Below are 23265 nucleotides of genomic sequence, written 5' to 3'. Positions count from 1 at the left end.
GTCTTTTTATTGCTGACCTTTATACCATATCTATTACAACAGCTATTCAATTTAGTCAGAGAATCTTGCAGACTTGTAGCAGATTTATTTAGAAGTATAACATCATCCGCATAAAGCAAAGAGCTGACATTAACATCTCCAATTTTGATATCATGTTTAATACCACTTTCCTTCATAATGTGATCCATATAGATAATGAATAACAGAGGGGATAATGTACATCCTTGTCTCACACCAGATTTAACATTAAACCATCTTCCTGTACTTCCTTCAATTCTAACTGCTGACTTACAACTCAAATAAAGACTAAGTATTGCTTCATATAATGCCCCATTGACACCATATAACTGTAGTGTATTGATTAGCTTCTCTTGTGGCACCTTGTCGTATGCCTTTTCCAGATCGACAAAACTTAAATACAGATCTTTATATTCCCATTCTTTCTCGACTATTTGTCGCAAAGTGAAGATCTGATCCTGACAGCCTCTATTTGGCCTGAATCCAGCTTGTTCTTCACCAAGCTTTTCTTCCACAATTCTTCTCAACCGTTTCTCAAGTATACTTGCATAGATCTTGCCAGGAACACTCAGTAGGGAAATACCTCTGTAATTCTCACATTCAGTTTTATTTCCCTTTTTATATATGGGTACTATGAGAGCTCTACTCCAATCATCGGGAATTCGTCCCTCTGTCCAGGCTTTCTGAATTATGCAGTGCAGCCACTGTAAGACTTTTATACCACCATACTTCAGCATTTCTGTTCGAATATCATCTACTCCTGCTGCCTTTCCACATTTCAAGCCTTTGATGGCTTTTTCTACTTCAAGTATGGATATGTATTCCTGACTGCATGCCTGGTCAGTGTTTTTTACCACTGTGCTGTCATCACTGCTTGTTTCATTTAGCAGTTTTTCAAAGTAATTACTCCATACTTCGAGGATGTCTTTTTCTCCCGTTTTCATGTCACCTTTATCATCTCTAATTCCTTTTACAGCACTCTTTCCTCCATTCTTAAGCTTCTTCAACAACCTCCAGAATATTTTGCCACTGTCTTGATGTTTATTTTCTATATTCTTGCCAAAGTCCTCCCATGACTTTTGTTTAGCTAGTTTTACACAGTGTTTAGCATTCTTGCATTTGTCTCTATATTCTCTAAGAGCACAAGCTGACTTATTTGACAGGAACTTTTGGTATGCTTTCTTCTTTTCCTTCACTGCCTTTTTAACTTCCTGTGTCCACCAGGGAGTTCTGATTTTTTTTATCCTTACAGACAACCTCACCACATGCCTCTCTGGCTGAATCAATCAATGTTTTCTTCAGAGTTTGCCACTGAATCTCTAAAGTTTGGTTCCTGTTCTCAAACTCTTTCATTTTTTCTTCAATAATCTTTGTGTATTTTAGTCTACAGTTCACATCTGAGAGCTGCTCAACTTTTATTCGCTTGAACACTTTCTTACATGCTATTCTTTTCAATATGAAAATCAATTTTATCCTGCTCAAGACTAAATAGTGATCACTTCCAATTTCAAATCCTCTGTACACTCTGGTGTCCTGCACCAGGGAGAAAACATCACTATCAACAATAACATAGTCAATGAGACTTTTCTTATTCCTAGCCTCTTCTCTCCATGTGAATTTGTGCACATTTTTATGTTGGAACATGGTGTTAGTAATAACCAGTCCATGTCCTGAGCAGAAATCCAACAGATATTTGTCATTATTATTAGCTTTGCTCTTTTCTCCAAATTTTCCCAAAATATTTTTGTATGTTTCACAATCATTTCCTACTCTGCTATTTAGATCCCCAACAAGGACCAATTTTTCATTGTGTGAGTTGCTTTTTCTAAAGCCTCAAAAAATTCCTCCACTTCTACCTTAGTAGAACCTTCTGTGGGACCATAGGCACAAATAAGTCTCATTGTCCAGTTTCCCATTCTCGTATTTGCCCACATTACTCTACTTGAGACTGCCTGCCATTCAAGAAGATTAGCCTCGTATTTTGTGTTAAATACTATGGCTACTCCTTCTTTTCCTTGATTGTCATTGCCTGAATATAACATTTTGTATTTATTGCTCAGAAAGGTCTCACCGGTTTTGGTCTTTTTTGTTTCAGTCACCCCTATTATGTCGATCTGGTACTTATCTAATTCCTCAGTTAGCTCCATTTCTTTGCCATTCAGGCTTCTTACATTGATAGTACCGATCTTTAACTCTGGTGATGTTGAGTTGGGGTTTATTTTCATATTTGTGCCAGTAGCTGACTTTTCGCTGTTCGCCCTGGTTACCTGACGAAAACAACGGGGGCCTTGTTTAACCGGGCGACGCCCCAGCCGGCATGAAATTTTGTCATGTTGTACCATCATTCTATATTTTGGTTTAACCAATAAGAATGCAATTTGGTCGGCTAAATCCCAAATTGCCTGCCCATCCTCGTCCGTTTAGTATCCAAGTAGATACCCAACAGGGTGCACCACGAGAAGGTGAGGATTGGACATTAGGTCAGAAGCCCTGGTCGGTTCTCCGCATTCCTTTAAAGGCTATGTGGAGGTCTCCTCTCAGTTATACAGCTTTGACCCTTAAGCACCCCATATGCCATTCCAGTGGCATATATTATCGGGGTTATGCTACAAGTCCTATCCAAATCTTATCCACCAATACACCAAGGGATCTTGGTGTATTGGTGGATAAGAATTTAAAGTTCAAAAGTCACATGGCAAAAGTTGCAAATACAACTCAGAGGATAATTGCTATGTTGAAGCAAACCTTGACATGTAAGGATAATGAAGTAATTTTGCCTCTTTATAAGGCTTTGATAAAACCACACTTAGATTACTGTGCGCAGATTTGGTCTCCCAGGTTCCAAGGGGATAAAGAAGCTGTGGAAAGGGTGCAAAGAAGAGTTACAAAGATTATATCCAGATTATGGGATTTAGATTATGAGGACAGATTGTGAGTATGTGGATTACAGACTCTGGTTAACAGGAGAAAGAGGGGTGATAGAGGTCTATAAACTTTTGAATGGGTGTTATAGCATTTCAACTGATGAAATTTTTCGTTTGGAAGGTGGGAGAGAACACGGGGACATCCATGGAAGTTAAATTTATTTGCAGTCAAGAAAGGGGTAAGAGCTAGTCTTTTCTCCCAGAGAGCAGTGAAATAATTTGCCCTTACGGGTAATGAGTGCATCTAGTGTAAATGAATTCAAGGGTAGGTATGATAGCTGAGTTGGGTAATTTACAGCCTCCCTCGATGAGTCCTTGACTCCCTGGAGGTCTCAGATAATAATAATAAAAGCTTTGCATTTAATAAGCAAACATGCTTATTAAGTAATTTTTCTGCAGCTTATGAAAGCTGCAGAAAAGTGAAGTCGAGAAATACTTAATTTATAAGTTATGTGAGGAAAACAATATTATTTAAATATTGTAAGATATTATTTAAATTAGCAAGATGTGTGAATTTAGTACATTATAATTGAAAGATTTTAAATAACCTTCATTACATCATCCTACAAAACTATCAAACTGGCTGGAGGACACTAGCAGTAAACAGACAGAATATACTCTCCTCATAGGCATAATACACTGTCCTTCCAACCTTGAAAACCCAACTATTGTGCATGAGCTAGGGATTAGATAATTTCAGATTCTTGCTATATAGTTCAAACCTGTGACTTTTTCATGCTGCGTTATGCCTCTAGTAAGCAGAGTGGTAGTCTCATTATGGGCAGTAAAAATTATCTGTCATTAAAAATTACAAATATGGAAGATTAAAGTTTTATCAAAAGTTTTCTTTATAGAGAAGCCCAAACTGTTTTGAAATTATAAAATAATTCAGGTACTATTCTAAGGAGCTTTTTCAACTAAAAAACTTCATCAGTATGTGTCCACTACTGAACAGTTGTGGAGCTATGGCTGTTTGAATTTTTAAATAACAACATTGAAGGTACATTCACACTGTTATAATAGTTTATTATTGTTGAGCTTTAACAAAATTAAAATTTCTCTGCAGTGTTTACTCAAAAACTTGAATATTAAGTTTTATAAAAATCAGTTCATACATTCTCAAGTCATGATGAGTATGTTGATTTTTTTTCACCACTTAAGCCAGTGACTTCATCTGGGTTAGGATGAACACACAAATATCCAAAAGCGTTAAATATGAATCATTACATAACTGAAAAACACTGAATGTTTAGGAACCATTACACAAAAACGCAAGTAAAACAGAAATGCATGGAAACTGGCACAATGGTCAATCATTGTTCAGCAAGTGTGCCCGAAAGTTTACAGAAAAATTAACGTTATAAAAATAGTTTATAATTTTATAAAAATTAATAAAAAGAAATAGAGGAAAAAAATTCCTTACCCCACCTGTGGTACTAATGTACTATAGATTTATAACCTTTTGTGAGTGGGAGTCATAAAAAAACCTTACTTACAAAACACCATTCACTTGGCTTACAAGATAGCCAAATTGCATAATAGATAACTAAAATAATCCTACATTTAAATTTTTATATTTATTCATGTTTACATTTATTATCTAATGTGTTTTGTTAACTGTCTGCAGGTATTTAATAAACTAGAAAGGCCTTAAGACCAGGATTCATTCCTTCTAGTTAAAGTTTGCAAAGATTATAGCTCCCTAATTGGAGGTTTGTCATGTAAAAATTATTTAAAATAAAATTATTCTTTTCTTCACAGTGTTCTATTTTTATATTTTATTTACTTAATAAGTCATGAAAACTTAATAATGTCATATTAGTTGCAAGGTTTTTTAAGTGGTTTAATGTCATACATACTGTCATTCAGTGTATATGACATTCAGACATTTTGATGTTTTTATAATTACAGTAAATCACTGGGATGTAAATATTAGAGATGATTATAACAGTTTTCATAAGCAAAATGAGAAGAATACACCAGGTATGTGGCAAGAAGATAATGTAAAGCTTGATGTTGTAAGTGAATTGATGAAAATCTCTGGAAAAGTTTATGGCGAGGAAGGTGAGAGATTACTAGTGTAATGTTTTTTATTCTCTGTTTTGCTCACAAAAATAACTGCACAAATAATATACTTTATGCCATTTGATAACCTTGCTTATCTAAAAGGAAAAGATATAAAGATATGTATAATATTTTTATGAAATGATCTCTACATAAAAGTGTGCATTGGATGCTATTCAGTACAAATTAGGCTCATATAAGTCTTTTGAAAAATAACACAAAAAGGCCAAAACACTATATTCAGAGATGGGATTTCAAACATATCATGCTTTATAGCTAGCATGTGAATAATGGATTTCCTGCAATGAGTCTTCTGACTCCATGGAGATACCTTTATCATCATCAAATTCCTCCCGTATACCCTCAAGGGGTGTAGAGGACATGATAATACTACATGAAAAATTTACATCATTACTAACTTCCTATCTACAATTTTCCTCCAGATCAGTCTGTTACTTGTCAAGACTCCAATATTATCAGATCTTATATTTCTGTCATCTGAGGCACTTTGTACCCTATTAAAACACCTATGTCTTGGTCTTCCTCTGGGTCGTTTTCCTGCAACCTGGCAGAGAACACTTGTTTTGCTAATCTTTCTTCACCCATTCTGTTTAAGTGACCATACCACCTGAGATTAGCTCTGCTAACACATTCCTGGATGCTGACAATGTCAAGTTCTTTCCTAATATCCTCATTTTTAATATGATATTGCCATTGATGCCATCTGTTCACGCCTCAAACTTTCTCAGGACTGTCATATCTGCGGTATCTAATCTTTGGTCAAGTGTTTTACTTCTGACCCAGCTTTCAGATCCATAAGTTAAAACTGGTTTGAACACTGTCTTGTATACAGCTAATTTAGTGTTCCGACTAATTTCTCTCTTATTCCATATGAATTTATTCAGTTGACTTCCTACCATACCAGGTTTGTTGATTATGTTGTCTATTTCCATATTTAATTTACCATCTTCACTAAAAATCGTGCCTAAGTAGCTGAAATGTTTTACTTGTTCCACAGGTTCTCCGTTCGCAATGCAGTTGACATTTTCAACGATTCTGCCTATTTTCATCGTCTTTGTCTTTTTATTGCTGACCTTCATACTATATCTATTACAACAGTTATTCAGTTTGGTCAAGGAATCTTGCAGACTCTTAGTAGATTTATTGATAAGTATAACATCGTCCGCATAAAGCAAAGAGCTGACATTAACCTCTCCAATTTTGATATCATGTTTAATAACACTTTCCTTCATAATGTGATCCATATAGATAACGAATAACAGAGGGGATAATGTACATCCTTGTCACACACCAGATTTAACATTAAACCATCTTCCTGTACTTCCTTCAATTCTAACTGCTGACTTACAACTCAAATAAAGACTGAGTATTGCTTGATATAATGCTCCATTGACACCATATAACTGTAGCATATTGAATAGCTTCTCTCTTGGCACCTTATCATACCTTTTTCAGATCTACAAAACTCAAATAGAGATCTTTGTTATATTCCTATGATTTTCCACTACTTGTCGTAAAGTGAAGATCTGATCCTGACAGCCTCTATTTGCCCGGAATCCAGCTTGTTCTTCACCAAGCTTTTCTTCTACAATTCTTCTCAACCGTTTCTCAAGTATACTTGCATATATCTTACCAGGAACACTCAGTAGGGAAATACCTCTGTAATTCTCACATTCCGTTTTATTTCCCTTTTTTATATATTGGTACTATGAGAGCTCTACTCCAATTATCGGGAATTCGTCCCTGTGTCCAGGCCTTCTGAACTATGCAGTGCAGCCACTGTAAGACTTTTATACCACCATACTTCAGCATTTCTGGTCGAATATCATCTACTCCTGCTGCCTTTCCACATTTTAAGCCTTTGATGGCTTTTTCTACTTCAAGTATGGATATGTATTCCTGACTGTATGCCTGTTGAGTGTTTTTTACCACTGTACTATCATTGCTTGTTTCATTTAGCAATTTTTCAAAGTAATTACTCCATACTTCAAGGATATCTTTGTCTCCTGTTTTCATGTCACCTTTATCATCTCTAACTCCTTTTACAGCACTCTTTCTTCCATTTCTAAGCTTCTTCAACAACCTCCAGAATAACCTACCACCTTCTTGATATTTATTTTCTATGTTCTTGCCAAAGTCCTCCCATGACTTTTGTTTAGCTAGTTTTATATAGTGTTTAGCTTTCTTACATTTGTCTCTGTATTCTCTAAGAGCACAAGCTGACTTATTTGCCAGGAACTTTTGATATGCTTTCTTCTTTTCCTTCACTGCCTCTTTAACTTCCTGTGTCCACCATGGAGTTCTGATTTTTCTATCCTTGCAGACAACCTCACCACATGCCTCTCTGGCTCAATCAATCAGGCTTTTCTTCAAGGCTTGCCACTGAATCTCTAAAGTTTGGTTCCTGTTCTCAAACTCTTTCATTTTTTCCTCAATAATCTTTGTGTATTTTAGTCTACAGTTCACATCTGAGAGCTGCTCAACTTTTATTCGCTTTAAAACTTTCTTACATGTTATTCTTTTCAATATGAAATTCAATTTTATCCTGCTCAAGACTACATAGTGATCACTTCCAATTTCAAATCCTCTGTACACTCTGGTGTCCTGCACAAGGGAGAAAACATCACTATCAACAATAACATAGTCAATGAGACTTTTCTTATTTCTTGCCTCTTCTCTCCATGTGAATTTGTGCACATTTTTATGTTGGAACATGGTGTTAGTAATAACCAGTCCATGTCCTGAGCAGAAAACCAACAAATATTTGCCATTATTATTAGCTATGTTTTTTTCTCCCAGTTTTCTCAATATATTTTTGTATGTCTGACAATCATTTCCTACTCTGCTATTTAGATTCCCAACAAGAACCAACTTTTCCTTTTTCATTGTGTCAGATGCTTTCTCTAAAGCATTAAAAAATTCCTCCACTTCTACCTTAGTAGAACCGTTTGTGGGACCATAGGCACAAATAAGTCTCATTGTCCGGTTCCCCATTCTGATATTTGTCCAAATCACTCTACTTGAGACTGCCTCAAGAAGATTAGCCTCGTATTTAGTGTTGAATACAATGGCTACTCCTTCTTTTCCTTGATTGTCATTGCCTGAATATAACATTTTGTATTTATTGCTCAGAAAGATCTCACCAGTTTTTGTCTTTTTTGTTTCAGTCACCCCTATTATGTCGATCTGGTACTTATCTAATTTCTCAGCTAGCTCCATTTCTTTGCCATTCAGGCTTCTTATGTTGATAGTACCGATCTTTAACTCTGGTGATGTTGAGTTGGGATGTTTTTTCAGATTTGTTCCAGTAGCTGACTTTTCACTGTTCACCCTGGTTCTCTGGTGAAAACAACGGGGCCTTGTTTAACCGGGCGATTCCCGAGCCGGCATGAAATTTTGTTATGTTGTACCATCATTTTATAATTTGGTTTAAGCCAATAAGAATTACAGTTTGGTCGGCTAAATCCCAAACTGCCAGCTCATCCTCGTTCGTTCATTATCCAGGTAGATACCCAACAGGGTGCACCACAAGAAGGTGAGGATTGGACATTAGTTTAAAAGGCGATGTGGAGGTCTCCTCTCAGTTATACAACTTTGACTCTTAAGCACCCCAGATATACCTTTATCATAATAATAATAATTATTATTATTATTATGTGACACCTCCAGGGAGTCCAAAGACTCATCGAGGGAGGCACCTACTCTACAGCTCTGTCTCCACCAATCAATCCACCAACTACAACAAACAGCAGCTACCATCATCATCAATGCCAATGCCATCTACTGTCCACTACTAGTATTTTCACAGACAATCACAAACATCCATGCCCATGCATGGATTCGAACCCGCAGCCTTTTGGCTTGAGAGCGGATACCTAATCACTCAGCCAACCAGGCCGGCATATAATAATAATATAACTGTTAGTGACTCTTCTGATATTCAGCTATATAGATGTATAAATGTGAAATATATGTAATTGCATTTGAAGGCTATATTTGTTCAATAAATGTAACGTACCAAAAACAACTATTTGTGATTTGATTTGGATATTTAATTTGTATTTGATTTCCTTAAGTTAACATGTCCGAGTAGGTGATATTTATACACTGGGTATGAACATCATCAGTCTTAAATAACAATTAATCTTTCTCTTTTTCTTATTTCTTTCTGAAAACCAGGAGCAATCTTTGGAAAGTAGTAACGTGGAATGTCAGGACCCTCTATGAGGCAGGCAAATTAGACAGCTTAATCCAGGAATTAGAAGTGATGAAGGCAGATATTTCAGGTATCAGGGATGTGAGATGGTCAGATACAGGCATAATAAGAAGAAAAAGTTACTATAGTCTACTCTGGCAGTGATTTACATCTTAATGGAATAGCACTCATTCTAAGTAATAGAATTGCAAAATCTCTACATGGATATTGGCCCATAAATGACAGAATCGTAACAGGCAAAATAACTGCACAATCATTTAACTTATATATTATCCAAGCATATGCACCAACCCAAGATCACCCAGACAAAGAGTTGGAACAGTTTTTTGAAGACATACAAACTGAAATCCCTAGTGCTAAGTCAGGTGATATTATTATAATGATGGGTGACCTAAATGCAAAAGTGGGTTCAAAAAAAATCTCATTCTGCATGGGTAATCAAAGGCTTGGAATTAAAAATGAAATGGGTGAAAGATTGATCGAGTTCTGTGAAACCAATGATTTAATAACTGTAAACACATTATTTAAACATCTTCCCAGAAAACTATATACATGGTAAAGCTCTACAGGACATCTCTAGAAACCAATTTGACTATATAATAATAAGCAAAGATTCCAAAATGCGATAACACAAACAAAAACATATCCTGGAGCAGATATAGGATCGGACCACAACTCAGTGATTGCAAAAATCGAAATAAAACTTAAGATACCAAGCCAACCATTCATAAGAGAAACTTATAATTCAGACTCACTTAACAACCAAGAAGTTAAAGACTGCTTTATAAAAGAATTTACAAAATCCCTTAACAAGTCTGACACCACAAATCACACAGAAAATGTAAGACCAATTGATGAAATTAACATGAAATGGCAATCATTCGAAAATAGCATTAACAAAGCAACTAAAAATACGCTTCCACAATTAAAAAGGAAAAAGAATAAACCTTGGATAAATGAAAAATCTTAGTTGATGGAACAAAGAAAAAAAAAGTTTTAAGAACAAACTCAAATATAAAAGAATGAATAAGAAAATTTAAAAAATAAAAAAAAAAATTAAAAAAAAAGAATGCAGGAAGCCAAAGAGGAACAATTAGGAATAAATGTACAGATATAGAAAACCTTGATAGAAAGCAGAGAAATTCATGAAAAGATCAGAGGAATGAGAACAGGACAAATAAAGTAAATATTTTACTGTATTTATCCAAAAACAATGAAATGCTAGTGTAGAGACTCAAATTGATAATAAAGAAATCATGGAAAGATGGATTGAATATACAAGGAAATTATATGAACAACAAAGAAATAATACTCCCAAACAGAGAGATTTAGGACTATCCATTTTACAGTGACTTCAAGAAAAATGTACTTGTAGGTACAAGAGAAAGTATTATCAAGATCAAAACCATCATAGAAAGATATTTCGAAAAACAAAAAGATGTGTATCTCTGCTTCATAGATTACAAAAAGGCTTTTGATAATGTTCAACATTAGCAATTAATTGAAATTCTTTCAATTAATTGATATCTAGGTGGTATCATTCTGCACTTTCTGCTGTTTTAATGTACTATAGAATTCTGTAATAAATAAAGTAGAAAGCATTCCAAAGTGTTGTGAACCAACTTCGTGTTGTTCAAAGCATTGTGTGATAAGATAACAAGGCATTTTTTTGCTTTCAGTTCCCTACTATCCCCATTATAGACAGTGATATGGCTATCACTGTCTATAATGCATTGAGAGAACAGGTCAAAATGTGATTAAATGTATTACTAATAGCCACCATGAGAACCAAAACTCAAACACTGCACAGGGAGCAGCACATGCAGTCTCGGTTCCAACCTCAACAAAGTTCATTTCCATCTCCAGTCTGAACTCACTACCTTTTCTGACAAACTCAAATTGAAACTTTCTGAAGTAGTACTCATCTCTACTTTACCAGTTACACACACTGACACATTTTGACCCAAGGATGACTGACTATTTATGTGTTCATTCTGACATAACATGCTAATAAGCATCCATCTTGGCAATCTCCTGAGTACCACCTGATTTTGACACCCTTTGGTTGAAAATTTCTTTACCTCATTCTGTCATATTCATTTGCTGCTTTTTCACTCTCCTGATGTGACCAACCATTCCAAATGTTTTAATTTCCTTTCTTTAAATGTGATTTTCTTCAGTCTTAACTTTCCTAATGGTACATCTTTCTTGGGGATTTTAATGTTCACAGTACCAACTGGCTTTTTTCTTCCATCTGCACAGATCAGACAAGTAGAGATGCTGAGACATTGCTATTACCAGTGATCTTGCACAAATCATTCACATGTCTAGACGAATACCAGATAACCCTAACCAGTCTTCAGACACTGGATCTCTTCTATGTTAGTACCCCCCCCCCCTCTAAGTCCACTGTGAATGTTGTTTGTCCTCTCTCAGTATTTCCCGAAGTGTGCTACACATATTCTTGAAGGTACATAAAAGGTCTTTAGGGGTTATGTGGCATTTTTTTTTTCATTTCGATTACTTTTTTGCTTTCATATTTTTGTTGTCATATTGTTGCAGATAAGTAGGTCTATTTAAATAATTTTTCAATAACTAAAAAAAAAAAAATCTAAAAAGCTTTAATCAAAATGTCTTTTGACATGTATCAACTAAACTCTAGTAGGGTCGTATCTGGTTGACAGCATGATTGCCTTCCAACTGTGCATTAAAAGTTGAAAATCAAATAGTTCAAGCTGTGTGGTTAGAACTTACCACTAAATTTCGTTATCATTCATATCTAAAATTGCAATGGTTTTCAGCAGTTGTTTCACCACCCATGCAAGAATCTGCATAATAATCGTGTGTGTTACAAATTGTGATGGATGTACAGTTTATATGCATTGCAGATAACACTCTTTTTTTTTAGTAGCTGTGTTGTCAGTTAACAAAATCTTGAAGTGCAGTCTAATAAAAATTAATATGAAAAATATTTAACTATTATTAATCTTCCTCATTTTATTTCTTAAATCCTTCAATACGGATCATTCCCTGGTTTAAAAAACTGGTCATTCAAAATGTGCAATAGAAAATAGTGAAGGAAAAGATAATGATTGTGGTAACCATGAGAAAGAACGTGTTGATCAGGATTAAATATCTGTAATGAAAATAATGAGTGTGAACCATTAACTTGTTATAACACTAATATGAAAAAATAAATATCTTTATAATTATTCATGTTTGAATGAAATACTACTATATTTGCCCCAAAATTGCCAATATCTTGGAGAGGGAATATGCCAGCCTTATTAAGATTTTACGGCTTGATGTTACTGAATTTTTATAAAGGGATATGCTTGTATTGAAAGTTTGAGAAACACTGCTGTAGGTAATTCAGACCATAAACCTCTTCTGTATATGTGATTATCATTTTTAAAGAAATAAATTAATTATTCATGTTTATACATTTTTCTGTTATTTAATTAACAGAAAATAAAACATATTTTATTTTCTGTTAATTAAATATGAATGTATTTAATTAAAATGCTTCAAAATCACGTTTTCAGTTGTAGTCACATTACTCCCAACTTCAGGTTATCTTAAAACATCCTTGAAAAGTCAAGCAAAGAGAAATAGCTTATATTCATGAAAAATATATCAGTCTCATTTCCAACTGTAATGATTTCCAGTTCAATTCTATAAAACTACAGTCATTTCCTTGTAACGCTTGCATGCCTAAACCACATTTATATTTCCTAATAACACATTCATCTCAAAAGGGAGCATTTGTGCACATTTGTTCTCATGTCTCACATCAGAGTGTATCTAACTAGCAGTTCCCCTTTCTTCATTTGTTATTGCTGTTGCTCCTAAATCCTTCTATTCTAAAGATTTTGATTCTGTTTCTCAAAGAAAGAGAAACAATCCTTATTTTCTCCAGTTAGTAGTTTCCATAATAGAACTTGTCAGATTTATTTGACTGTTTCACAATTCCAACTGGCTTTTCTTTATCAACTGCATGGATCCAGCAAATAGAGATGTTGATGCACTTGTTATCACTAGTAATCACATGCCGGACCATTTTCCAGAACATAATTCTTCCTTGCCTATGAATTTTCTAAGATTGTTGGTCTTCTGTATGGTATGTGGCATTATGAGAATGCTAGATGGTGATTTCCATTCTTCCTTTCCTTTGTCTAGGCTAGGCGTGGCCAACTTCATTCTATACGAGGGCCAATATATGATGAGTGGTAGCGTCACGGGCCACACACTTTTAGACAGAACTTAAATAAAAATAAACTGCATTTTTTCAAGGCAATTGTTATATGTATTGAATTATTATATTTGTTGAATCATTTTACTACTGGGAGAACAATATAAAATACTTGAAACTGAGTCTCTGAAACGGATCACTGTAACCAGAGCAGAGCAAGTGACTTTCAATGATGCGTTACTCTGGAGCGCATAGAAATCTACCGCTCCCACTACTACAACTCGCACAGAGAAGCAGTAGATTTTATAAATGGAGTAATCTTTTTAAAGCAATTTTGATTCCGAGTTGAGAATATAAATTATTTCCGTAATCAAAAATAATGAATATAACTGGTATATCAGTCAGAAAATCTGCTGTCGAAACTAATAGCTAAATTGATAATACATATAATTTAATATAGTTTTTATCCTGCTGCAAGCCGCACAAAATCACGTTACGGGCCACATGTGGCCCACGGGCCTGCTGTTGGCCACCTATGGTCTAGGCTATTGTTTATTGTTTCCAGTCTTTTGGACCAAATATTTGTACTGAACAAGCACATATAATTTCCATCAAAATTTCTCTCCTCCATTCTTCTTCCTATACAAAATCTTGCTGCAGTAGCTAGAAGTAATATCCCTAAATAGTAGTCATGCTTTGTGGGTCACTTTGTGGGCCACGGCTGTTGTCTTAACTTTCATCCAACAATCCTTTTGCTTCTTTTGAACCTGAATAGTTCTATTTGCATTATTACCCTCAGAAAATTTACTTTTATTACTTATTATTAAGTATATCATTGGAAGGATGGCACAACTTTATCTTCAAATGATGCCACTTCATTTAACTCATACACCACTTATGATGACAACATAAGTTTTGCATTATCATTCCACAGAGGAACTTCCTACTTGTATCATCCATCGTTAGATAAATACCTGTGAAATGTTTCGAGAAACTTTAATGGTATTCTTAACATCTCCAAGACATGATTAAGTTTGACCCAATGGCTTATTACATTTTATGGTCTGATTTTTTGTAATCAGATTGCACCTTTGTGTCTAAATTTAATTCCAAAAAATTATATTCTTGTTTAATTCTTTACTCAAGTGTAAGCAAACAAAGTTTGCATGTGAAGTATCTTTGCGTCTAGGCGACTTGTATATAGAGGCTAATGACTTTCCATTAATTGCCTTAGTATCCCATAAAGCAAAGCACACATCCTTTTGGTTGTGTATAATCCTGTGTATTGTGGGGGGGGGGGGGGGGACCACTCTCCAAAAACTCTGAGTGATCTCTGAATCGCATTAGAGTTTAGTGATACAAAAGGATCGCTAACTCATCACTTCTGAACAGAATACTCACTGATGGCTCCAACTGGGGACAGGTAAAAGCCTGACACTGAGCAGAACACCTCTTGCTCCTCAGAAGTAAGCATGCTCAAAAATGAACATTTTTAAATGTCATCAATGGGAGCCAGACCAAAAAGAGATACATACCAAGGTTGAAGTATGCAAAAGTCATATTTCCCATGTACAAGTAGTGAAAAGGTGTAATACCTTGTTATTAAAACACTCTTGGTTATAAATTAATTTGTCAAGAAAATTATATTATACACAAATATAATTTCTTGGCAATATTTCCTTTCTAACCAAGTGGAGAAACTGTCTACAAGTATCTCTGAACCAGAGTATTTTAATGATAAGATGATTCTTTTTTACTGTATGTAGGAAATATATGACTTCTGCATTAATTCAACCTTGGTATCTCTTTTTGATCTTGCTCCCATTGATGAGACCAGACCTCAGTAAAAGTTGAAACCAGTCTAAGTATTGACCCTCCCTTAATGTATAGTATTATGCTCTTCCAAAGTAAAGTTTTCTTTGCATTATGGGATACTAAGGCAATCTTTATACTTGAATAAAGGATCAAACAAGAATATGATTGCTTCTCAAGTATAATGCAACTTATGAACACATTATGTCTCTTTGCTTTTAAGCTAATCGTGATTTCATTTCATTTTAGGAAAGCATCTCTTTCTAAAATGAAAAAATAACTACATTAGCATTCTGCCAGGAAATCTAACTCCATCTGGATAGGCAATAGTATGAATTCCACAAATTACTGAGTAGTCATCAATGTAGCCAAATCAATTTGCATAATAGGAGATGCCACTGTCTTTATGAATTCCACGAATTACTGAGTAGTCATCAATGCCAAATCAATTTGCATAATAGGAGATGCCACTGTCTTTACTGTTGCTTATATATATATTCTTTCAACTTATATTAATTGTGCTGTCTTATATCAGTGTATAGATTTTTTTTTTCTTCTGTTAATTATTAATTTATTTCAGTTAGGTCATGGGATGGTGGAAAAAATCACTTAGATGAAGAAATTCAAAAAGAGACAGACAGGAAAAGGCAGTGTAATGATGATTATAATGAAGAATATGATAGAGGAAAGGTATATATGTTTTTTTTTATATATATTATTAAATGTTCTGACATAGATGTAGATTTAATAATGATGTTTATATGTTATATAATATTAAAAAGGAAAAAGTTTGATCATTAAAGTCACTTAAGGGTCAAAGCTGGAAAGAGACCATATAGCCTTTTAAGGAATGTTGAGAAGTGACCAGGGTTTCTTATCACCTAATGTCTGACCCTGTCCTTGGGATGAAGAAACAGTAAAGAGGCTAAAAGTTCATCATGCTTTTGCTCCAAGACTGTATGGCCTTCCTAAATTGCATAAAGAATATGTGTTGTTGAGACCTATTGTGAACTGCATAGGATGTCCTATGTATAAAATTTCAAAATATTTATCTAATCTTCTTATTACAATTACTGAAAATTTTGCTTCCTTTATAAAAAAAAACTCAACAGATTTTAAGAAAAAAATTTCAGGATTATCATTACAACCCACAGATCTTCTAGTTAGTTTAGAGGTCTCACTCTTCACAAATATCCCTCTGGCAGATACAATTTGATTTGCTTTACAAAGACTTTCCTCCAGATATTGTAAAATTATTTTGATTTGTAATTAATTTAGGATAATTTAGATGCAAGACCAAAATATATAAACAGATCGAGGGAACAGCTCTGGGGTCTCCCCTTTCTCCAACTCTAGCCAATTACTTTATGGAACATTTCGGATAACATATTCTGGACATTTTTTCACCTAAACCATTGGTTTGGTACAGATACATTGATGATGTGTTTGCAGTATGGAACTCCTCTTTTTCTAATCTCTTCATGAATTTCTTAGAAAAATTAATTCAGTTAACTGAAGAATCAAACTTATTCTAGAAGTAGAAGACAGCAATTGTCTTCTTTTTCTCATCATCATCATCATCATCATCAAATTCCTGACATGTACCCTCAAGGGGATGTACAGGATATGATAGTACTACATGACAAATTTACATCATTACTAACTTCCTATCTACAATTTTCCTCCAAATCAGTCTGTTACTTGTCAAGACTCCAACATTACCAGATCTTATATTTCTATCGTCTAAGTCATTTGTACTGTATCAATCCACCTATCTTTTGGTCTTCCTGTGGATCGTTTTTCCTGTCAACCTGGCAGAGAACACTTGTTTTGCTAATCTTTCCTCGCCCATTCTGTTTAAGTGACCATGCCAACTAAGATTAGCACTGTTGAGGCATTCCTGAATGCTGACAATGTCAAGTTCTTTCCTAATATTCTCGTTTTTAATATGATATTGCCATTGATGCCATCTTTTCACGCCTCTAATCTTTCTCAGGACTCTCATATCTGTGGTCTCTAGTCTTTGGTCACATGTTTTACTTCTGACCCAGCTCTCAGGTCCATAAGTTAAAACTGGTTTGAACACTTTTCTATAGAGCTAATTTAGTGTATCGACTAATTTCTCTCTTATTCCATATGAATTTATTCAATTGACTTCCTGCCTTACCAGCTTTGTTGATTCTGTTGTCTATTTCCATATTTAATTTACCATCTTCACTAAAAATCGTGCGTAAGTAGCTGAAATGTTTTACTTGTTCCACAAGTTCCCCATTCAAAACAAAGTTGACATTTTCAACGATTCTACCGATTTTCATTGTCTTTGTCTTTTTATTGCTGACCTTCATACCATATCTATTACAACAGTTATTCAATTTAGTCAGGGAATCTTGCAAACTTGTAGCGGATTTATTTAGAAGTATAACATCATCTGCATAAAGCAAAGAGCTGATATTAACATGATATCAGAATTGTAAATTCTGATATCATGTTTAATACCACTTTCCTTCATAATGTGATCTATATAGATAATGAATAACAGAGGAGATAATGTACATCCTTGTCTCACACCAGATTTAACATTAAATCATCTTCCTGTACTTCCTTCAATTCTAACTGCTGACTTGCAACTCAAATAAAGACTAAGTATTACTTGATATAATTCCCCATTGACACTACAGTTATATTGAATAGCTTCTATCTTGGCACCTTGTCGTATGCCTTTTCCAGATCGACAAAACTTAAATACAGATCTTTGTTATATTCCCATGCTTACTCAACTATTTGTCGTAAAGTGAAGATTGATACTGACAGCCTCTATTTGACCCGAATCCAGCTTGTTCTTCCCCAAGCTTTTCTTCCACAATTCTTCTCAACCGTCTCTCAAGTATACTTGCATATATCTTACCAGGAACACTCAGTAGGGATATACCTCTGTAATTCTCACATTCAGTTTTATTTCCCTTTTTATATATGTGTACTATGAGAGCTCTACTCCAATCATCTGGAATTTGTCCCTCTGTCCAGGCATTCTGAACTATGCAGTGCAGCCACTATAAGACTTTTATACCACCATACTTCAGCATTTCTGGTCAAATATCATCTACCTGCTGCCTTTCCACATTTCAAGCCTTTGATGGCTTTTTCTACTTCAAATATGGATATGTATTCCTGACTGCATGCCTGGTCAGAGTTTTTTATCACTGTCCTGTCATCACTGCTTTTTTCATTTAGCAAATTTTCAAAGTAATTACTCCCTACTTCAAGGATATCTTTTTCTCCCATTTTCATGTCCTTTATCATCTCTAACTCCTTTTACAGCACTCTTTCCTCCATTCCTAAACTTTTTCAACAACCTCCAGAATATTTTGCCACCTTCTTGATGTTTATTTTCCATGTTCTTGCCAAAGTCCTCCCATGACTTTTGTTTAGCTTTCTTACATTTGTCTCTGTATTCTCTAAGAGCACAAACTGACTTATTTGCCAGGAACTTTGATATGCTTTTTTCTATTCCTTCACTGCCTCTTTAACTTCCTGTGTCCACCATGGAGTTCTGATTTTTTTATCCTTGCAGACAACCTCACCACATGCCTGTCTGGCTGAATCAATCAGGGTTTTCTTCAAGGTTTGCCACTGAATCTTCAAGGTTTGGTTCTTGTTCTGAAACTCTTTCATTTTTTTTTCAATAATCTTTGTGTATTTTAGTCTACAGTTCACATCTGAGAGCTGCTCAACTTTTATTCGCTTTAAAACTTTCTTACATGTCATTCTTTTCAAAATGAAATTTAATTTTATCCTGCACAAGACTAAATAGTGATTGCTTCCAATTTCAAATCCTCTGTACACTCTGGTGTCCTGCACCAGGGAGAAAACATCACTATCAACAATAACATAGTCAATGAGACTTTTTTTTATTTATTGCCTCTTCTCTCCATGTGAATTTGTGCACATTTTTATGTTAGAACATGGTGTTAGTAATAATCAGTCCATGTCCTGAGCAGAAATCCAACAGGTATTTGCCATTATTATTAGCTTTGTTCTTTTCTCCAAATTTTCCCAAAACATTTTTGTATGTCTGACAATCACTTCCTACTCTGCTATGTAGGTCCCCAACAAGGACCAACTTTTCCTTTTTCATTGTGTCAATAGCTTTCTCTAGAGCCTCAAAAAATTCCTCCACTTCTATCTTAGTAGAACCTACAATTTGGTCGGCTAAATCCCAAATTGCCAGCCCATCCTCGTTCGTTCAGTATCCAGGTAGATATCCAACAAGGTGTACCATGAGACGGTGAGGATTGTACATTAGGTCAGAAGCCCTGGTCGGTTCTCTGTATTTCTTTAAAGGCTATGTGAGGTCTCCTCTCAGTTATATGACCCTTCTTAGAAAAATTAATTCAGTTGACTGAAGAATCAAATTTATCCTTGAAGTAGAAGACAGCAATTGTCTTCGTTTTCTGGATGTTCTCATTCTACGTTAACCAAATGGCAGTTTACAGTTCTCAATATGTAGAAAAGCAACTCATACTGGTCAATACATTGATTCTAACTCTCATCATCACCCTTGTCAGAAATATGGTGTAATCCAATCCTTAGAGTTGATAAAATTTATTCTACAAATTCTCTTTTAAACAAAGAAATGTTTATTATCAGAACTACCTGTGGTGCAAATAGTTATAATGTAAAAACTATCAAAAAAATAATCAATAACTATGACTGTCATCCTAACTCTCCTTAAGAAGAAATTACCAGAATTTGTATTCCTTATATTAAGGGACTTTCTGAATAAATAGCACGATTACTCTGTCAGATTAATGTACAAGTTGCTTTCCATCCAGTTTGCAAACTTAATACATTCCTTATTTTACCAAAAGACAAATATCCTTTTCTATCTTATTCTGGAGTTTATAGAATCCCCTGCTCTTGTGGCTTATATTATTATGGACAAACTAATAGTTGATCTGCACAAATTTGTCTGTAAGAACATCAGGAATACATGTCTCTTAATTGAACCCAACAAATCTGGTTTAACAAACCATGCTTTATCTACAGAACACAGAAAATTCAGTGGAACAAAATCAAAGTGTTACACAAACATTACTTTCTTGTAGAAATATTCTACAAAGAAAGCTATGAAGCACACATTCACAACCTGAATCTGAACAAAAACAATTGCCTAAAACTTTCTCAGTTTTGAGAAGTTATTGCACATATCACATGCTTTCAATTAAATTGTTTTTTGAGTTTTCCTATAACTGTATTGACAATGGCTATGAAACTTAGCCAAAGATTTTACAACAAAAATATTAACCAATACTCATCATTCATGCACTCCATAATTGTAATTAAATATTGTTTATAATTTAAAAATAATTAACTAAATCAACTTATTGTAATATATTTTGAATATCTATTAATGCAGATGGAGCTATTCTCCTGCAGCTGATATTGCACATATCACATGCTTTCAATTAAATTATTTTTTGAGTTTTCCTATAATTGTATTGACAATGGCTATGAAACTTAGCCAAAAATTTTACAACAAAAATATTAACCATAAATGTTTCTGGTATTAATATTTTTTAAGGAATTCTTCCGCTTCTTGATTTCCAGACAAATTTTGGATATAGCCAACTAAATTATATTCTTATTGGCTTCAACCAAAATACTAAATGAACAATGGTACAACATGATGGAATTTCCTGCCAGCTGGGGTATTGCTCTGCTAAACAAGACCTTACATTTTCATCAGGTTACCATGGTGACTGGACAATCAAGTCAGCTATTGGAACAAACTCCAAATTATCTTGAGCAGAATTCAAGATTGTACCATAAACATAAGAGGTATCAACAGAGAATAAGTACAACTGTCAGAATAACTAGAGAAGTACTACCAGGTCGACATAGTGTTACCAGAACAAAGAAGAAATTAGGTGAGTTCTTTTAAATAATCATTACAGGATGATTACATTCATCCTGTAATGAGTATTTAACACCATACATGAAAGTAAGCACCTTGATTGACAGATATTATCAATCAAAGTGATATGTGCAGATACCAAAATGGGATATTGGACATTTAGGTTTACTTGTACCTAGGTCCTACAGAAGGTTCTACTTAGGAAGAAGTGGAAGAATTTTGGTTATTAGAGAACAGTTAACACAAAGAAAATGTGGGAAAAAATGCTCCTTGTTGGAGATCTAAACAGCAAAGTAGGAAATTATTACCACATATATAAAATGTTTTGGGAGAATTCAGGTAAATGAGCAAAGCTGATAATAATGGTAAGTATCTGCTGGATTTCTCGATATTTGACAAGTCAAGCTGATATATATCATTGAAGACAAAATGAAAGTGCCAAAAAACAAGCACCAAACCTTGAAAACTCTGTGAAAGTAAAATTGTCTGCAAGGATAGAAAAATCAGAACTCTATGGTAGATTTAGGAAGTTAAAGAGGCAGTTATAGAAAAGAAGAAAACATATGAAAAGTGCCTGGTAAGTAAATCAGTGTGTGCTCTGAGATACAGAAAAAAATATAAGAAAGCAAAGCAGTGTGTAAAAGAAGCTACAAAAGTCATGAGAAAACTCTGGTAAGAATATAGAAAGTAAATATCAGGAATGTGGGAAAATTGTTCTGGAGGATACTGGGGGAAAAAAACAACAACTTAGAAATCGAGTAAAGAGTATTGCAAAAGGTATCAGGAGTAATAAAGGTGACATGAAAGCTAAAGATAAGAATATTCTAGATGTTTGCAGTAATTATTTTGAAAGATTACTGAATGATACAAGATGTGATAGAACAGAGATAAAAATATATTCAAGAAGAATGCAATCAGTATTACATGTCACTACTTAACAACGCTACCAGCCAAGACATCTATAGACATTCAGGTTATCATGGATGCGAAGTCATATTAAAATTGTGATGCCCGTTGATATTACATTGAAATATATGATGGATACGAAGCATATGAGGATGCGTATTTGATCCATAATGGCCAGTAAGGTGATTAAATCAGCAGTTAGAACTGAAAGAGGTACAGAAATGTGATTTGATGTTAAGTGTGGGACAAGGGTACACATTATGAAAGAAAGTGACATTAGGCCTGATATCAGAATTGAATATATTCATATTCAACTTAGTCTTTTACTTTATGCAGGATGAGACTGTATTCCTAAACAAAGCCAGTAGAAAACTACAATATTCCTTAACTAAATTGAATATCAGCTGTAATAAATTTGGCATGAAAATCAGCACTAAAAAGACAACAAAAATAAACAGAACACTGAAAACAATCAAGTGCATTCTGAATGGAAAACCTATAAAACATGTAACACAATTTTTATTGAAGGTGACCAACTAAATATGGAAATATAGCACAAAATTAGCATAGTAGGGGGACTCAGATGAATAAATTTATATGTAATAATAACAGAGAGGTTAGTTAAAACATTAAACTTTCTGTATAGAAGACAGTGGGCAGACTTTCAACTTATGGATCTGAGAGCTGGGTTAGAAATAAAACACTTGATCACACTGGAGACTACAGATATGAAAGTTATGAGAACGATTAGGGAAGAGAATGGATGACATCAATTGCAGAACCATATTAAAAATAGGGATATAAGGTGATATTAGGAAGGAATTTTGCATTGTTAGCACTTAGGAATATGTGAGCATTTAAGAAAGCTAATTTAAGATAGATATGATCACCTAAACAGAATAAATAAAAGAGAAAAGGTTTGTTAAACTTTTGGCAAGGATAGCAAGAAAATGATGCAGAGGGATTCACTAAGAAGTGCCTTAGAATAAAAATATAAAGATCTTGTGACATTGCACTTCTGATAGATAACAGATTGATTTGGGGAAAATTGTTGATAGGAAGTTAATAATGATGTAACTTTTCATGTAGTATTGTCATAATGTTGTATATAACCCTCCCCCTCCTCAAGTTCTGTATACATATTGGGCATTTCATAATGAATATTTTTAATGGAAGTTCCAGGCATGAAAATTTGTTC

General features: G+C 34.3%; 1 protein-coding gene across 4 annotated transcripts in view; it reads left to right on the top strand.

The window, feature by feature from the left end:
- LOC150109060 (uncharacterized) overlaps positions 1-23265 on the top strand; it is a 339899-nt gene that overhangs the window by 304382 nt on the left and 12252 nt on the right. For 3 of the 4 annotated variants that reach the window (XM_090405164.1, XM_090405171.1, XM_090405155.1), the window contains exons 15-16: positions 4854-5006; positions 15828-15937. In XM_090405164.1, the coding sequence (XP_090261290.1) occupies positions 4854-5006; positions 15828-15937 (263 nt within the window). The remainder of the gene's footprint in view (positions 1-4853; positions 5007-15827; positions 15938-23265) is intronic. The other variant, XM_090405179.1, reaches the window with a different exon arrangement.

Source organism: Typopeltis vanoorti, chromosome 2, assembly GCF_054136105.1.
Source record: "Typopeltis vanoorti isolate ZY-2024b chromosome 2, IOZ_Tvanoo_1.0, whole genome shotgun sequence".
NCBI classification, from domain to species: domain Eukaryota; kingdom Metazoa; phylum Arthropoda; class Arachnida; order Uropygi; family Thelyphonidae; genus Typopeltis; species Typopeltis vanoorti.
The sequence above is the reverse complement of the archived record's forward strand: the minus strand, read 5'-3'. Positions and strand labels throughout refer to the sequence as shown.